A 19,788-nucleotide genomic window follows, 5' to 3' on the forward strand; every position below is an offset into this window, starting at 1 on the left:
TATTGTTATCCGTCTTGTATTTTTCAGGTGAACAACGCGGCCATCGGAGGAATGACCAAAAAAAAGTTAACTGATGATAATTACGAGGTCACCATACAAACCAATTACCTCGGTCACTTCCTGCTCACCAACCTACTTCTCGGTTAGTTGTTGTTATTTTTTTCCATTGTCTTGGATGTGATTCACAGTGCTGGTTTAAAATGCAGAGAAAACGCGTGAATACATTCAACAGTTTCCCCCGACCATTCATGTTTACGTTTGGTTTCTTTGGTATTCACCATTAAGGCCGTACAGTCATTCAGCAAACTATCGTAAACACAGGTTTGGAGAGTAATGGAAATGAGCGAATAGGACGGATTAAATGAAGCCGTAGACGCTTGGTCGTCGCCAGAACCACCAATACCGCCTCATTAAATGGTCTGCGAGCGACTGGTGACTGAGCAGCGTCACCAGTAACTGGCCACTTCAGAGTTTGGTGCTACAAGGAGGATGAAAATATCGATATTGATGGTTATCGTAGTATCAGCATATATCACGTGCAAAATAGATAAATATCGTATGAAAATAGCTTTGACATAATATCAAATACTTGTTGTATTGTGCTATTCTTTGATTCAGCCATAAAACAAGGATAATAATAAACATATCTCAAACACTGAAAAGTGGACGGGCCTCGATATTGTACATTCTGTTACCGTATGTTTACAGTGAACTCGAAGCATAATATTGTTCAGCAAGTAGGCAAGTGATGTTATGTCAATGCTATCTGCACACAATATGTTTCCACTTTAAACTCTATTACAGGGATATTCAAATGGCGGCCCGCGGGGCATATCCGGCACTTGAGTCGTTTTTGTTTGGTCCTTTGACTGACTCACATGGGTGAAAATACACAAATAAACAAGCATACTGTAAAATAGAGAGTTTTGCATTTTTCTTTTTATTTATGTCTCTAGTGGAAAATGTAAACTCAAATAACATACGAATTTCTTGTTTTTTTCTGTGTATAAGTGTTCTGATAGAAGGAAAAAATACAGGTAAAATAATGTATGACCCTTTTTTTATTCTTCAACTCATAATTCGGCCTTACTTCTAGAGTAGTTGAACAGCCTGGTCTGTTAAATTTGTACTTATGCTACGCAAATTAGCAGTGTCGATATAATGAACTTCCATTTGGCCCACGTAATGGATATCACCATTAGCACACACACACACACACACACACACACACACACACACACACACACACACGTTCATCTGTGTGCTGGTTTCCTACATTTACACAGATATAGAACCGATAACCAGCTGTCGTCTTATCTGGAAGATGAAACCATGTTTCAGGAAATGTGTTCCTTGGCAAAACAGCTCATTTACGAAGAAATGTGTTTTGATTATTTATGTATCTGTACAAGCAGTAGAGTATCGCTTCAACCACTGTCTTCAAGGTACAGTCGAGCAGGGCAGTACTGTCAAGGTGGATGGAAAGCTGATGACAGGGAGAGCTGGAGCTCCCGTTTCATCAGCCCTCGGGACTAGTTCCTGACCATCCCCCTTCGCTGAACTTCTTCAGTGTTTCAGTAACACAGTGTACTCTCTGCTCTCCAATTCAAGTTTAACTGTCTACTGATGAGGCAGATCTCTTCATCTACTGATAAAGCAGATCTTCCCGCTCAAAATTCTCCTACAGATTAACCTTAGATGATTCCAGTGCTGTTCCGTCATCACTTCCCTTCTGATTTCCTCATGACTAACATTAAAATTTCTTCAGCTAATGTATTTTCTGCCATCACTGCCCTCAATACTAACAAGGCATATGGGCCTGACGGGGTCCCTCCTGATGTCCTCAAGAACTGTGCTTCTATGCTTACACCCTGCCTAGGTAAACTCTTTCGACTTCGTCCATCAACCTGTACCTTTCCTTCTTGCTAGATGTTTGCTTTCATTCAGCCAGTCTCAAAGAAGGGTGACCATTCCCAACCCGCTAATTATCGCCCGATTGCTTTAACATCCTGTGTCTCAAAAGTTTTGGAGCCTATTCTTAACAGAAAAATTTTAACGCGTCTTTCCAATCACAATCTTCTTTCTGATCGTCAGTATGGGTTCCGTCAGGGACGCTCCACTGACGATCTTCCCACCTACCGTTCAGACTCCTGGTCATCCTCCTTTCGGGACTTTCGCGAAAGCTTTGCCATTGCACTTGGCATCTCAAAGGCTTTCGAACGAGTCTGGCATAAACCTTTAATTTTTAAACTACCCTCTTACGATTTCTATCCTGCTATCTGTGCCTTCATCTACAGCTTCCTTTTTGGTCATTGTATAGCTGCTTTTGTAGACGACCACCGTTCTTCTCCTAGATCTAACAACAGTGGTGTTCCTCAGGGCTCTGTCCTATCATCAACTCCCTTCCTTTTATTTATCAATGACCTTCTAATCTGTACATCTAACCCTATCCACTCATATGCTAATGATTCCACCCTTCACCTTTCTATATGGTTCCCGCAACGTTCATTTCAACAGTTACTTCAACAAACAACGGATGAGGCTATGGCACACCTTATGTCTGACTTGGCTCGTATCTCTGACTGGGGTAAAAATAATTTTGTTGTTTTTAATACATCAAAGACTTAGTTCTTACACCTGTCAACCCTACGAAATCTTCCACAGGAGTACCCACTAATGTTTAATAATATCCAGCTCAATCTTGCCTTATCCTTAAACATACGTGTGGTTTTATTCTCTCGGGACTTATCTTGGAAAGATCATATTACATCTCTAGTAAAATCTGCTTCCAAGAGATTAGTTGTGATAAGCCGACTCAGTACCATCTTTACCCCTGCACAGTTATTGACTTTGTCCACGTGCTTTATTCGCTCCTGTGTAGAGTATAACTTTCATGTGTGGGGAGGCTCCCCATATACAGCTCTTCCCAATAGGGTGGAGACAAAGGCTTTTTGCCTCATTAACTCTCCTCCTCTTACTGACTCTCTTCAACCTCTGTCTCTTCCCCGCACTGTTGCATCTTTATCTCTTTTCTATAGCTACTTCAGTGTCACTGCTCCTCTGAACTGTCTGCTTGTATCCCTCCACCTTAACTAAGGGGATGTAGCACCGGTCTTGCAACAACTCTCTAATGCAAGAGTTAACTCTCTAATGCAAGAGTTAACCGTTACTCCCAGTCCTTCATTTATGCAACAGGTCAACTCTGGAACTGTCTCCCTCTGTTTGTATTTCCTACTTCCTATAATCTCCAGTCTTTCAAACGCAGTGTGTCCAGGCATCTCGAAATGAACAGATCTTGAATTTGGCTCTCTTCTGTATTTTCTTTTTCTTTTTTTTTTAATCTGGAAGAACGGTTTCCGGGCTCCTGGCCTTTGGTTCCTTCTTCCTTGCATTAAAAAAAAAGTGAATAACAATTCATCTGGTGGTATTCAGAACTAATTAGGTGACAGAATATCACAGCATTCAGAATTTTTGGCAATCTACACAAAAAAGCGCCACCATTTTTATTTCTTACAAACCCCGTGTTATAAATGGAGCAGTTCAGTGTAAATTCAACAAACATGACGTGAACTGTAGCTGTGCGGTAACCAGTGCCTACGACATACATGGTGAATGTTTTGTTGTTGATGAACCCAAATCTGTCTGGCCAAGCAGGCCCATCAAACGCAGGCTAGCAACAAACCCTGCAGGGCAATCCCTTGCAGTGAATACATGTTCTCTTACCCAACCACCCATCACCCAATCCTACGTTGCCCCATGAGAAGCGTAGGAGCCCGGGGCTAGGCAATTGGTCCTGACATTTAAGATGAGAGTGACCAACCTCACTCATCCCTGAGTGGCATTACGTGAGCAATCAACCCCAATCACCCCTTGGATATAAACCTTCACCGGCTCAATCCGATTGGAGCACAATAATTACCCACTAAACCACCAGCGCCAAAATTTGGCTATATGGTTACCACCCAGCGTAGTAAATGGTTTCCTGGTGTACAGCAAACCATTTGGCTTGTCACTCAGTGTAGAGTCACCCACAGGCAAAAGGAAGAGGAAAGATGAAGGAATGAAAGACAGAAGAGGGAGTGTAGAGTCACCCGCAGGCAGAAAGACGAGGAAAGAATGAAGGAAAGAAAGACAGAAGAAGATGGAAGGAAAGAAGGATGGAGGAGAGGACAGGGCAGACACCCGAGAGCAGCACTACATGGAGTGAGTGGATGGTGAGCGACCCCACCTACCACAAACATATACTGTATATATATATATATATATATATATATATATATATGTGTGTGTGTGTGTGTGTGTGTGTGTGTGTGTGTGTGTGTGTGTAAAGCTTATATCCATTAGTGGAGTCTCGCCATCGGTGAGGCTGGAAGTGTCAGGAAAAATCACCCTAAATACGCCCTGACTATCAAATATTACGCAATGCTACTTTGTAATGACATAATAACAACGCTGGAACACCCTGGTCCCGAACAGCTTCACCATTATCGTTGTCGAGAGTTGCTGGCTCGTCATTGTGAATGATGCAAACTGATTTATTGTTTTGCTTGTTTTATGGTATATGGTTATGACAAAAGGTCTTTAATCCATGGTATCCCTTCAACCTTAGCAGATGGTCCACCGGTACGATCATCACCCCGGGCTGTATTTTTCATTTTAATTAAATGCTGTTACAATACTCACTTCGTATTAGAAAGGATCTCAGATCGTTAAAGGAATACTAAAATATCATATAATCCCTCCAATTTGAAAAGTCGCCTATCAGCAGAATATAATCGTCTAAAGATATTGTAAGTACTAATGACATCCTCGTGGTGAAGATGCAAAAAAAAAAAAATCTTAACTGTGAGGAAAGGAAACTTTATTCAAATTAGTTTCATTCCTCATATCACTACTCCTTTTCCCATATCGCATCAGATACTGTAGCTAAATAACACACGACTGCCATGGCACTTATTATAACATATTATTATGGATAACGCCAGACGATTACAATTACCAACCGGAAATCTCTCATACCGACGAGGTAAAAATGCCTCTATAATGGATTAACTGCTTTCACGATATATACGGTGGTTCTCAGCATTTCTAAAAGTCTCATTCACATTTCCTTGTTAAGAGCACTTGTCCAGGATCACGCCGTCCTGCCACTTTCCTTGTTCGTGACAACTTGTGGTTTCTTTTGTACAAAGATTCCTAACTGATACATTAGTGTTCCGCCGCTAAATCCTTAGTGTGTCGCAAAAATTTGCGATCAAATTGTTGTAAATAGTAATTTTCATATTTCCAAAGTATATAACTAGATAGATAGATAGATAGATAGACAGATAGTTAGATAGTGTAATTCATTTACATTATTACTGGAATGCTGGTTACAGGGAGAGCTAGAGCACCTGTTTCACCAGCCATCAGAATATCCTGACCATCCCCTGTTGCTGACCTTTTCAGTATGACACTAACATGGAGAGTAGACCAGCATGCTCTCCCGAACACTTTTCTCTATCTCATGCACTACTCTACATGCGCTTTACATGTCAACAACGTATCTCACTACATCACAGGTGTTGACGCCAGCTAGGGCATGTGACTGAAAAACTTTGCACCCACTGCCTAATACCGGTCCTACTGAGGGGAGGCTTGATGCGGTCTCTGCCATCGAAATATTTGGGTCCGGGATCGGATATGGTTTGCATCTGTGCTAAGGGATACAGGGCATTGCGGTTCCCAGGCTACTGTTTCCACCCAACAGAGAGAGACTCAAACCAGGGAGTAGCACCCTAGGAGGTTGCTTTATCAGTGAGTGCATAATGGCGGGGCAGCTACAGTGCCAAGGCACGCTTGGACGATGTCCCTGTAGCTGTCCTGGCAGGGTGCCCCGAGGCCACTGCCACAGCCACTTGTCACAGCTGGTGGGCTGTGGGACCCAGGCCTCATGCCTGGACTTGAGACTGCAGTTGGGTGGGGCATGACAAAAAACAATGAGATAAGGCACAAACCTACAACAAAATCATCCAAGGGGATCAGGGTGGCACCTTGGAAAGTGGGCAGTTTGAAGGGTAGAGTGTGGGAAGTAGATGAGCCCATAAGTAGGAGGTGAGTGGATGTTGGCTGTGTACAGGAGGTTAGGTACAGGGGTGAACCAGCCAGAATAATTGCCAAGAGGGACTAGTTATAAGCTAATTTGGCAGGGAAGTGCAGATGGACATGGTGGTGAAGGTGTGATGGTTAAGGAAAAGTGGGTGGAATATGCCATGAATGTACTGAGGGTGAACGAAAAGCTAATAGTAGTGAAAATTTTGTTCTGCAGGCTGACAATTACATATCGTATATCGATGTATGCCCCAAAGGCTTGCTTGGATGATGTGGAAAAAGACAGATTCTGGGACAACTTGATACATGTAATAAATGGTATGGGGGATGATGAATTGTAGTTTTGGGAGGGGACTTAAATGCTCATGTGTGAGAAGCAGCTCAAGGATATGAAGGGATGCATAGGAGATGTGCATATGGTACTGTGACTCTTTGGTCTTGTATTATGTAAGTCTTGAGTTTTGGTTAAAGTTATTGTGCTAGTCGAAGGCAGGATGAGTTATAGATGAATACAGAGAGTTGATCTTGATTTATTATCTTCAAGGAAAGTCTAAGTTAAGCAGAATCTGTATTACACAGGAACGTAATTTACTAGCTAAGTCTCGTTGGACCCCTCTTCTTAGTTCCTCCCTCCACTACCTGTCAGTTCTATGGCTAGCCCCTTTCTGATCTCTGATTCCTACATTCTCGTTTAGCAGGGGTCGTGTCACGTGGGTTACACTGTCGTGGAAGCTTCTAGAACTCTGTATGTCTGTGTGTATGTACTGCTTCCGGTGCACTTCTAGCATTCCATCACTTAAGAGTTGCAAGCTCATTTCCTTTTCCCACACCTGGCCCTAACTGGTATTCCTATGCTATCTACTATGGACTGTATGTGGATTCCTACATCTACCTATCATGTTAGTTATTATGATTTGTGTTATTATAATATGGAGTCCTGACATTACTCGGTCAAGCCAGCTGGCGGTCCTCCGACAGCAATCATCATTGACATATGCTAATCTATTAATACATAACATTAATTATAATACTGCATAGATATAATGTTCATGCTAACATTGTAATGATCCACTAATATTACATTTTAAACAAGTTGTATACATAACTGAACAAATGTAATATAGTTAAATTAGTTATTGTATGACATATTGTAAGATGTGTATGTATAACAGTCATATGCATATATGCAAAAAAAATAGGTCAAAGTTACTCTATTGCCAGAGTCTCAATCCCGTTCGGGGTGGCCACAAACAAATCGCCTCCACGTCGCCCTGTCCCCCGCCATTTCACTGCCCCGCTCCCAACTCACACCCCCTTCTCCCATATACCTCTCCACCCCTTCCCTCCATCTCATCCTCGGCATCCCCCTCCCTCTTCCCCCCTCCACCTCACTCACATACACTCTCTTCGTCAGTCTTTCACCCTCCATCCTCTCCACATGGCAAAACCACCTCAGTGTATTCCTCCTAACGCTTCCTATCACATCCACATCCACACCACAACGCTCCTTTATATCCTCATTTGTCAGTCTGTCTCTCCATGTGACTCCACAGGCTCCTCTTAAATAACTCATTTCCACTGCTCTCACTCTTGACTTGTGTCCTTCCAGCAACTTCCAAGCTTCACTTCCATACTTTAGAGTTGGTATCACAATACTCTCATGTAGTAACTTCTTCACTTCCATGCTCACTTCCCTGTTTCTTACCACTGCTTTCAAGGAACCAGCAACCTTTCTTCCCTGCTGTACCCTTTCAAGCACTTCACCCTCCAAACCTCCATCCTTACTCATCACACTACCCAAGTACTTAAACGTACTCACATTTTCCAATTCCTCACCATCCAACCTCGCTGTACATTCACTGACTTCACCTCTCTCAAAGACCATCACTTTACTCTTCCCTACATTCACCTTTAGATTCCGTTTCTTACACACCCTCCCAAACTCATCCACCAAGCCTTGCAGCTCTCCTTCGTCTTCACTCAACAACACAGTATCATCTGCAAACAACAGTACAGGGAGTTTCCAAACACTACCCTCTGTCACCAGGGCCACTCCAACATCCACTACCCTTCCATGTACCTCTTTTATTACCCCATCCATGTGTACAGATTGAACAACCATGGAGACATGACACATCCCTGTTTCAACCCAACCTTCAAAGAGAAAAATTCACTCAGTTCACCATTCACACGCACTGCAGCCTTAGCACCATCATACATACTCTTCACAGCATTCAACAACTTCCCATCTACTCCATGTATTCTTAGTACTTTCCACAATCCTTGTCTATCCACCCTGTCATATGCTTTCTCCAAATCCATGAAAGCCGCATACAACTTCTTTCCCTTCTCTAGAAACTTTTCCACTAAAGATCTAAGAATAAATATCTGATCTACACAACCTCTTCCCTTCCTAAAGCCTCCCTATTCTTCTCCAACTAATTCCTCTGTTCTTTCTCTAACTCTGTTAATAAGTATCCTACCATACACTTTTCCTATTATACTAAGAAGACAGATCCCCCTATGATTACCACACACTTCTTTTTCCCTTTTTCCTTTGTACAAGGGAATAATTATACCTTACTTCCAATCCTCCGGGACTCTACCTTCCTCCCAAACCAATCTGCACATTTTCCACATCCATTTTACTACAATCTCTCCCCCATGCTTCAGCATTTCACCACACACTCCATCAATTCCTTAGGCTTTCCCCAATTTAACTTTCTTCATTGCTTCCACAACTTCTATCCCACTGATTTCTTCCTGTCTTCTCACCTCCCTCCTTCTCCCAGCCATTCCCCAGCCACTTATACTCGCATTACTTCCATCCTCTATGTTCAACAATTCCTTAAAGTGTTCTCTCCATCTGCTCACTTTTTCTCCCTTCTCCACTAGTAATCTACCATTTTTATCTTTCACTCCCCTGCTAACTTCACTTCCACCCTGTCTTACTCTTTTCACCTCTTTCCAGAACATTTTCTTACAGTCCCTCCACTTTACACTCAAGTTCCTTCCAAATTCCTCATCTGCTCTCTTCTTACTAATCTTTTCACCTCTCTCTTTCTTTCTACATATAACTCTCTCTTCCGCCTCTCAACTTCTTTCACACCCCTATTTCTCATCCATTCATTGTATGCTTTCTTCTTTTGTGCCACAGCCTGTCTCACCTCTTCAGTCCACCACGCTGTTCCTTGCACACCCCTCAGTCTTCTCTTCCTTCCACACACCACATCACATGCTGCACATATTTCTTCTGTAAATATCCTGCACACACCTTCCACGTCCCCCATCTGCTCCAATTCATATTTACCCAATCGTTCCTCCACTTCTCTCTTATACTCTGCCTTTTTCTCATCCTCTTGTAACCTTTCCACTCTCCTTACAAATACTCCTTCTTCCCGTCCTTCCCTTCTTCTATTTCTCCATCCTAATTGGATCTTGATTCTGGCCACCACCAAGTAGTGGTCAGAAAGTCCACTCCCCCAGCCTCTATAAGCTCTTGCATCCATTACACAATTTCGCATCCTTTCATTTACACACACATAATCAATCATTGCCTTCCTTTCATTCAGTTCACCATCCATCCTTCTCATCACTCGCCATGTATACCTGTGGATCATTTTGCGCCTGAAGAAGGTATTGGCTATCACCAACCCCCTCCCAGCACAAATGTCCACTAACGCACTGCCATTCTCATCTATCTCAGCAGGCACACCCCACTCACCAACTCTTCCATCCACCTTCACATTCCCTACTTTACCATTCATATCACCGATCAAAAACACTCCCTCATTCCTTCCAAACTTTTCCATGCACACTTCCACATTTGTCCAGAATTCTTCTCTCACTCTGCTTGCACGATCTTGCGTTGGCGCATACTCACACACATGTAACTTGCTATACTTTGGTGATAGAAACTCCGTGTACAAACAGCTAGATAAAGAGTTTATTACGAGCTCACAACAAAATAGTCTGCCCTGCTTGAATGTCTGCTCTCAACTGAACAGTGGCGCCGTCTTCCCAGGCGCGGGGCCCTGGGAAAGCGTGCTAGGTCAGCAAGTTTAGTGGGGGCATGTATGCATTGGGGGGGGACATATATACATCGGGGGTAGACATATTGTGGAGGGGGTACACTACTCCCCCGGGTAGCTGAGATGGTGTCTCCGGACACCAGGAGGTAAATGGTGTTTGATTATGGTATTAAGGCAAGGTCGGGGAGGTTTGTACAAGGGATAAGTATGATACAGGGGCAGTAGGGGAGACATGGCCATGTCGAGGGGAGGGAATTAGAAGGATATATACAGATAAGATATACAAGGATGAATAGGTATGCGTCCAGTAAGGGTCGAAGGTATACATAGATATAATGGGGATTATACAATAATAGTTTGATACATGATAAACAAGGAGTAGTTATGAGAGTTCTATTGTTGGTCTTCGTTCATTTTTTTTTTTTTTGTATTTTCTGTAGGATACACTGTCACTCAGTAATGCATTAAAGAAATACCATCATATTCTAGTAGGCAGAGTTCTGTTCACAGTTTGGTTAATTGTCAGATGGCATTGGTAGTCACTGAATGTGAGGGCACTAAGTACGGGGAGTTTCTACATCGTGTGTAGGGCGTACTATTCCTGTAGCGACTCTGATTTCCTGGAGTCGACGTTCCATTTTTCTGACTCAACAATGCACTGCACATGTGATGAGTAGAAAACCTATGAAAGCGATAACCACAGGGGGAAACACAACTGTTGGATGAACCCATGAACGGCTGAAGGCCAGAGAAAATTGATCCATAATGAAATCACTGTCATTGAGGAATGGTAGCATGTGCAGCTTAGGGGAGGTGATGGTAATGTTGGCAGATGGTAGGATGGAAGGCATGTCAATTGGTTGAAAGATGTCATAGGAGTGTTGACGGACAGCTTGGTGATAGCGAGTGGCGTAAGTGATGACGGACTCTGATGTGACGGTACAATAGTCAGGTGCTTTGTGGAGACCACTAGCGGGGACGGATCGAGCCGAAGAACCAGGACACATGACTGTGACAGAGATGGGAACAGCAAAGAAGAAGTACTGGACATGGGTGAGGTGAGCATGGTGGACCGGGAGTTCAGAAGCTGGTACAAAAGAACAGGCCGAGTAGATGGAATGGTTGTGAACTAAAACAGACTCACAGGGTGTAGCACTGCTAGGGAAGATAGCGAAAAGGTGGGCAGCACAGAGACGAGAGGTCGGAGTAAGGGAGGAACATTTCTGGAGGTCTGTGGAAGAAAGGAAAGCAACTGAAAGATGATCGTGGGAGAGGAGGAAATATTCTGAAGGAACAGATACTTGTAACAAGGAGTTCTTGAGGCGGAAAGGGAAGGGAATGATGTGGAAAAGGGTAAAGGTTATGGCAGAACGGAGAGGAATATGGACGACGATGTATGTGGTGAGAAGAGTGGCTTCGAGAATAGGATAATAATATTCGAGGGAGGAGTAGGGGAGGACTGGGGATAGACCGAAGGTGGAGTGACCCCATTCCAGGACAGAACGGAGAGCTGAGACAGGTACTAAGTTGGCAGTGACACGTCCATTTATAGCATCGACCAGGATAGGAACCAAGGTAGAGACTTGAGACAGGAGAGAGTCAATGGCCAGTTGGAGATTATCCATGTTGAGTTTGAGGTAGAAGAACTGAGAGATAACATTGAGATCTGAAAGGTGGCTTTGTAAGATATCGGTGAAGTTGTTTAGAGTGGATGTGACTTCATTTAGGTGGGTCGTGAGCTTCTGTAACATAGTGTGTTGGAATTTAATGACTCGGCGGTGGGATGCTAGAGCTGAAGCTAAATGAGGGAGATCAGATTTGAAGCCAGAAATGTCACGGGCTGTGGCAACGCCAAACAAGCCACTCAGAATCTCACCGCCGAAGTCGAAGAGACCTCGTTTCACACGAGAACGACCAACGGGTGTCTGAATGGAAAATGTGTCATTGAGCTCAGTGAATCTGTTACTTATGTATCGCAATTGCCAGGAGAGTGGTAGGAAAAGGTTATAGAGATACTCATTTGGGTTGTGTGTCCCCATGATGGCCGGGAGATGGGTCGTGATTCCGTGGAGCTGGTGCGCGTAGGCAGGTAGGGCAATGGCTATGTCAGCCAGGGGCGCAAGATCGTAGCGCAGGGAGACCTCGCCTCCTGAGCCGACCAAGGCCCTGGGACGTACTCCTCCATCGTCCTGACATGACCCAGACCCCAGGAGGGTCAGCACTGTCAGCAGGGAGACCGCTAACATTGTACCTAGAAAATCAGGGTAGAGTTAATGGGGGAGGTCTTGTAGAGGTTGATGGGCAGAGTGCAGTTTGGACCGATATTGATTGGTTGATGAATGAGTAGGTGGAGGTGGAGATGAAGGAGACTGAGGGATAGGTGGAGACAAAGTAGATTGAGGGATGTATGGAGGGGAAGGGGGGTCAGGAGGTTGTGTAAGTGACTCTTCCAAAACGAGGCCACGGGGTGCTCGCTTTAAGTCATCGACGTGGACCCATCTGGTATCCTTAGTGGACAGGTCCTGGGGGTGAAATTTGTTGCCTTGTTGAGTGAGGACGCGGTGGGGCCCTGTAAATTTGTCATCCAACTTAGAGGAACGTGAATGGGAATGAGCAAAGCCAAGATCGCCTACATTGATAGTGATAGGAGAGGCGGATTTATGTTGGCGCTGCAGCATGTCCTCCTGAGAGGAAGCCAAAGTGGATTGGACATACTGGTGGATTGTCTGGAAGGTGGCCAATTTTATTTTAACAAAATCATCCAGGTTGTAGATGGGTTCTGGCTTTGAGGATAAGAGAGAGTATGGGAGGTCCTTGTCAAAACCAAAGAGGACGAAGAAGGGAGATTCAGCAATGGATGCATTGACGGAGCTATTGATTGAGGATGCCACTTGGGGAATCCAGTCATCCCAGGACGAACTATGGGAGCCTAGATGTCTGAGGCACTCTAAGATTTTTCGGTTGTGGCATTCTACAAGGCCATTGGAAGCTGGATGTTAGGCACGACATTGCACTTACTGATATGAAAGCGGCAACAGATCTCATTGAGAAAGCTATTGTTGAACTCTGTACCGTTGTCAGTAAGAATGGTATGAGGGGTACTGAACGGGCAAATTACGTGATCTACAAAGGCACGTGCAACGCTCTTCACAGTCTTGTCGGAGAGGGATACGAGGACACAGTAGCGGGAGAAGTGGTCAACCGCTACGAACAAGTACTCAGCGCCAGATTCCGTGAGAGGTAGTTTTAAGAGATCGATTGAGACAGTTTCCCATGGTCGTGACGAAATTGGGTATTGTAAGAGAGGTGCTGGTAAGCCGGTTGATCCTTTGTGGCGGTGGCAGGAGAGGCAAGAGTCACAGTGGGCATTGAGATCGCGGCGCATGGTTGGCCAATAGTATTCGAGACGTGCTTGGCGCAAGCATCGGTCTTTACCTGGATGGGAAGCTTGAGGGGTATTATGAACAATGTGAAGAACCTTTGATATCAGGGCAGTGGGGACAACAAGTTGGCGTACTTCGCGATTGAGCATGTCTTTGCCTGTTAGTAGTGTTTTCCTGTACAAGAGATCATCATCTAGCATGAACTCATCTAGTGATACTGGCAGAGTAGGTAAGGTCGAGGCATCACCAGATTCTAGGAAATAAATGACTTTGGACCATACGGGGTCTTGGTGCTGAAAGTTTTGAACAACTTCTGACGTTAGTGTAGTGTTTTCAGTTACTTTGGGCTGCAGTGACGTTATAGCTGCTGCTACGTGACGTGAGAGTGCGTCTGCGACTACATTCAACTTGCCTGGTACATATTGAAAAGTGGGATTAAAGTCCTGGATGATGACAGACCATCTAGCTAGCCTACCTGTTAGGTTGCGATTCTTGAACAAATCACATAGTGGAGGTGGTCTGTTTGGATATGCACTGGATAACCATAGACTATATCTCTGAAATGTTTCAAGGACCAGACTACCGCTAGCGCTTCGAGATCTGTGACACTGTAGTTACGTTCAGCGGTTGTAAGGGTGCGACTAGCATACGCTATTACGCGCTTCCTTGATGCTTCATTGAGTTGCATCAAAACGGCACCAAGTCCAGTGCCTGAGGCCTCTGTGCAGAGAAGGAAGGGTGTGGTATAATCAGGGAACGCTAGAACAGGGGCATTTACAAGAGCTGCCTTTAGCTTTTGGAAAGCCTGTGACTGGTCGTTAGTCCAAACAAAGGGCACATTCTGCTTGAGTAAGGGGGTCAGAGGAGCGGTGATCTTTGCGTAATCTTGTATGAATCTACGATAATAGCCACTGAGGCCCAGGAAACTTCGTACAGCTTCGGTAGTGGTAGGTTCTGGGAAGTTAATAATCGCCTTAGTTTTATCCTCATTAGTATGAATGCCTCGTGCATCTACGACATGGCCTAGGAATTTGATTTTCTTTCGCAGGAAGTCACATTTACTGAGATTGATTTTCAGGCCTGTGAGCTGGAGGTGTTCAAAGACTTGCCGGAGCTTGGTGAAATGGTCAGGGATGGATTTACTCACAACAATGATATCATCTAGGTAAGCAAAAAGAGAGTGTCCCATCATACCGCTGAAGACTGAATGGATAAGTCGCATGAACACGGAAGGAGCATTTCTCAGACCAAAAGGGAGTCTCTTAAACTGAAAATGTCCGGAAGGGGTACTAAAGGCTGTAACTGGGCGAGAGGATTCTTCCATTTCGACCTGCCAGTACCCACTGAGGAGGTCTAAAGATGAAAAGACTACGTTATTTTCACCAAGGGATTCTAGCAAATCAGTGAGGACGGGTAACGGGAAACGGTCTGGAACGGTGACAGAATTGACCTTACAATAGTCGACTACTGGTCTAAAGTTGCCGTCCTTCTTTGGTACTAAGAAAAGTGGGTTATTCCATGGCCTGACGGAGGGCTCAATAATGTCCTGGTCTAACATGTTCTGTACCATTTGATCTGTCTGCTTTCTCTGGCTGTGAGGAAATCGATACGCTGGTATGTAAATCGGCTGAGTTCCTGGTAGTAGTTCAATCGTATGTTTGACAAGGTCTGTTCTACCCATCGGTTCACCGGGTAAGGCAACCACGTTTCTGTACGAGGTCAGAAGGTTTAGCAGTTGAGGCGTATTTTCTGGGAAATCTGTGCAAGTGATATGTGAGAGCATATCGGGTGAATATGTCGGCGCAGATTCCGTAGAGTTAATAGTACATACACCGATTGGCGTACTATCATCAGTCTGAATAGTAGGAATTGAAGAATCCTGGCACACCTTTACGGCTGCTGGGTATACTAGGAAGTCTCCAATCTTTACACCACTTTTAAGTTTTAGTGGAGCATTTGTGACATTGAGCAAGTACAGGTAGCATAAACTGTCCTCTAAGACTGTGCACCACGCTGACTCATAAGTCAAACCATTCACACAACATGTCTCAGGTAGTGTTAGTACATCCACTCCTTCTTTCGCACCGGCAACACAAACAGAGACTTTGGTGAACTCATGCGGTAACAAAATTGTGCACGTATTCGTTACTGCACATTTCGTCTCTGGGTGTTGGAGAAGATCATGCACACTGTGTGAGGTAGGTAACTGAGACATGTCTGAGTCAGCGATAGTGTTGTCGGGAGAGGAGGTAATAGCCATGTCCGAAGGCTGAGATGATGTATCAGGAGACATTGAGGAATTTATGTCCTTGCTTGCAGTCAGTAAAGGAATGATATCTGTATTCTCAGAGGATGATAGTGGTGGTTTGGGCTGGGCTGGACTTTTTGGTAGTGATAGGGACAGAGGTAATTGAAGGACTGATTTGGTCGTAAGAACAGGACGGGGACATTCCATACTGTAAACTGGGAATCCAGAAATGTCTATACTACCACAAGCAGGTAATAATGCAATGGAGTGTTGTGCCATGGTGGAGAAACCAATAAGGGCATCTGCGGGATACTGCAAGTCATTAGTGACATGAAATTCAATTGGGATAGGGGGCAAATCTCTGGGAAGTTTGACTTCAAGGGTGACTCTTCCCTTAACCTTAAACTCTGAGCCTTTGACACCACATAGGCGAATGTCTGGTGGTTCTAGGAAACTGACGTGGTTGTTATGTCGTTGAAGAAGATGTAAGGAATTGTCGGAGATCAGATTTACTATAGATCCTGTGTCCAAGAAGAATGACATTGGTATGTCATGACTGCATCCGAGAATGACTAAACCCAAGGATGTTCTGGGACCTACATGGCGGATGGGGAGTTGGGTTTTTGGTTATACGTGATATTGGTCCGATACGGGCGCGGTGCTTCCCCGACTGGTGGCGGTTGAGGTAACGACATTCCTCAGTGGCGTGAGTCGTACTGGATTTGTGGTATTTGCATTGGGGACGACGTGAGCGGGAAGGCGTACGCTGTCTGGTTTGGGAGTGAGGACGTCTGTATGTACGGTCGCAACTGGATGCTCGATGTCCAGGATGACCACAGTGCCAGCAAAGTATCGAAGATTGTCTGTTCCGTCGGGTGCTAGATTGATCACGACCTGAGGTAGGAGAACGATGCGTGGCAGGTCTGCCGCGTGTGGTGGGACGGGAGCGAGATTGGTCTGGGGTAGTGGAGGTGTGACAAACTGAGGAGGCCAAGGGTTGGGTGGTGCCCTGACGCATGTAGTTCGAACCGGTTCTTTCATGAATGGCTTTAGTGACCTGAATAATTTTATCTCCTGGATTGAAACCGATTTCCAAGGCTAGCTCTCGCTGTTTAGGAGTAAGCCAGTGAAGGAATCTCAGGTAACCCATTAAGTCAGCAAAGTTGGTGAGTGAAAGCATTGGAACGCCATTTTTGTCTTCTAACCATTTCGTGCCTACCAGTAATTGGAGCATCTCGCTACTAGTTGCTTTCATGGCGGCGGCAGCTTCGCGGAGCTTGGCATGTTGCGCTGGGACCCTCAAGTCTTCATCTAGTTGGTTTAGGAGATTAATGAATCCCATGAGAGATGCAGTATTTGAATGCTGGCAGCAAAGGCTGATGAGTTCCATACGAAATTCAGCAAAGGTATATATGCTATTGAAATGTCCTGCACGGATCGCGGATCCGATGTCCGATTTGCCGTGGTGCAAGCGACCCATGAGGTAGGCTACTTTGAGCGATTCATCGGTGATCTGCCTATTGTGGATGTCTGTTTCGACTTCTCTGAGGAAATCATAGACAGACCAAGTTGGGTCGTGGCCGGTAACTTTGGGATGATTGGCATCATCGAGATAGATAGACTGTGGAGGATTGGCCATGGCTGGAAGTGCAGAAGGGGTGGTAGGAGAGGAGTGGGAGAGAGAGAAGGTAGTGGTAGTGAAGGGCGAGCAAGACGGGGTATGAAGGGAGGCCGGAGAGTGAACGACAGGGGAAGGAGTAGAGGAAGAAGAAGGGAGTGGAGAGGGAGGGGTAGAGGAGGAGGTATCTGGATTTACGAGTGTAGGATGGGTAGTAAGTGGGTCTGCGGGAAGTGAAACGGAAGGGTCAGATACAGGGTGGTGGTACTCTTTGCCACTTCGTAAATGAGTGATTGTGTTAGAGTCGGCAGACGGTGTATGATCAGGTGATGTTTCCGGGTCGAGAGGGCTGGTGTTAAGCGGTTGACGTGGAAAGGATGACATTTAATGCAGCAATGGAAAATGAAATGAAGGATGAAGATGGAGACGTAGGTGGAAATGTATAATATAACAATGAGAGAATGGAATACACGAGTAGGTGTGAAAACGAATGAAGGTGCGATGATGGATGGTTTAAATAAAAGGCAAAGGATGAGATGGATAATAAATAACGTAGGTGAAGATGAAAACGGGGTAATGGAAATGAGATGGAATATTCACAATATCCAATCTGCAGAGAAAACCGAGGATAATCTCTATAGAAAGGTAAGGTATACTATAGTTAAACAGCAGAGACGGGATTGACGAGATGTATGACGTGCAGGTGTGGCTGGGCGTAGCGGGGCTGGGGCGAGGCGGGGCGGGGCGGGGCGGGGCGGCGGTGGAGAGACAGCTGGGCGGAGAGGAAAGTGGCTGGGGACGAGACTGGAGCGATATGTTGGATGAGTCTTAAGGCGAGACGGGAAGAGACGCTGCGATGAGTCACCGGCAGGGAGTGGCGGTCGTAGGAGGCTCACGTAATTCAGACCACATGTGAGTGAAGGCAGGGTGTGGTGGCGACGGGGCCGGTGGTGGGGGGTGAGGGCAGATGTTGGTTCAATGCAGGTGTAGAGCTGTTGAGTTGCAAATGCAGAGAATGGCGGTGGGCAGACAGCGGGCAGACAGTGATAAGTGGCATCGTGGGGGCAGGATTTATGATGAGTTCGGAACAGGTGCTGGGAACAGGTGCAACAGGTGCGTAGGTCGGCGATGGTGACACTCGTGGGCAGGAACAAGGTATGTGGGTGGGGTTGTTTGAGAGGTGAGCACTGGTGAGAGAAATTGGACACTCGGAAAGCACAGCCAGGTATTACACCACTAGAGGCACTGAGGAGGGGTGAGGCTGTGAGATGCGAGACGTCGTGTATCTGTTGGTGTCACTAAACAGTGGGGGAGGCGAGCAGAATCTGATGGTCCGAAACACCACTGCTACCAAATGCAACTTGCTATACTTTGGTGATAGAAACTCCGTGTACAAACAGCTAGATAAGGAGTTTATTACGAGCTCGCAACAAAATAGTCTGCCCTACTTGAATGTCTGCTCTCAACTGAACAGTGGCGCCGTCTTCCCAGGCGTGGGGCCCTGGGAAAGCGTGCTAGGTCAGCAAGTTTAGTGGGGGCATGTATGCATTGGGGAGGGACATATATACATCGGGGGTAGACATATTGTGGAGGGGGTACACACAATCGCCCACGTTTGTGTTCCAACTTTCAATCTTACCCACACAATCCTTGACCCAACTGATCCATACTCTCTTATGCTCTTCTTCCATCTTTTACTCACATCTACTGTATACATACTCCTTCTTTTGCCCTTTCATTCTCACCTACTCCTGCACATATACCCCATCCATACTCTCATTCTCTCGCACTCTCACCTCTCCATTTCGTGTCAGTTATTCCGCATACATCAACTTTTGCACTCTCAAGCACCTGGACAATCTCTCTCTCTCTCACCTCATCATTCGCTCCCCTTACATTCCACGTTCCGATTACTATGTCCTTTGTCCGGTCCTTGGTCGACATCTTTTGGTCAGTCCTTGTCCGAGGCTTATTGTTTGTCTTTTTAGTTAGTTGTTTTCCGGGGAGAGGCACTAACCCTCCGCCAAAGTTAAGATTATAGTAATTTTATATAGAGATAATGATACTGGTATACTTCTATATCAAGTGTCATTCAATTTTTTATATATATATAATTAATACTATATACAAAATATGTACACTTCATTCAGGGGGGTTTACTTGAATTTGCACTTTACCCCTACCAAATACCGACTCCAAGTTTGCAATTCTTGCTTGCATTCTGTGTATTGCAAACAGCACTACTGCAAATACAATACAGAAGATTATAAAGACAGTAGGTGCTCGGCTATACACATAATATGGGTTGAACATACTCAAACTCAAATCTTCGCGGGGCTTCATTGTTTCATTGATTAGTTGCATAGTTTCAAACTTAGGAGAAGTCAACTTAATACTTGTGCTCATTTTTAAGTCCAT

General features: G+C 45.1%; 1 protein-coding gene across 1 annotated transcript in view; it reads left to right on the plus strand.

Moving 5' to 3' along the window:
- The window catches only part of LOC145415450 (retinol dehydrogenase 13-like), a 188,449-nt gene that overhangs the window by 102,107 nt on the left and 66,554 nt on the right, over nucleotides 1–19,788 (plus strand). The window contains exon 4 of the mRNA XM_080284727.1: nucleotides 28–142. Coding sequence (XP_080140853.1) covers nucleotides 28–142 — 115 coding nt within the window. The remainder of the gene's footprint in view (nucleotides 1–27; nucleotides 143–19,788) is intronic.

The sequence above is a fragment of the Coenobita brevimanus genome, chromosome 102 (genome assembly GCF_032717465.1).
Source record: "Coenobita brevimanus isolate Jiangsu-jjx chromosome 102, ASM3271746v2, whole genome shotgun sequence".
Lineage (NCBI taxonomy): Eukaryota > Metazoa > Arthropoda > Malacostraca > Decapoda > Coenobitidae > Coenobita > Coenobita brevimanus.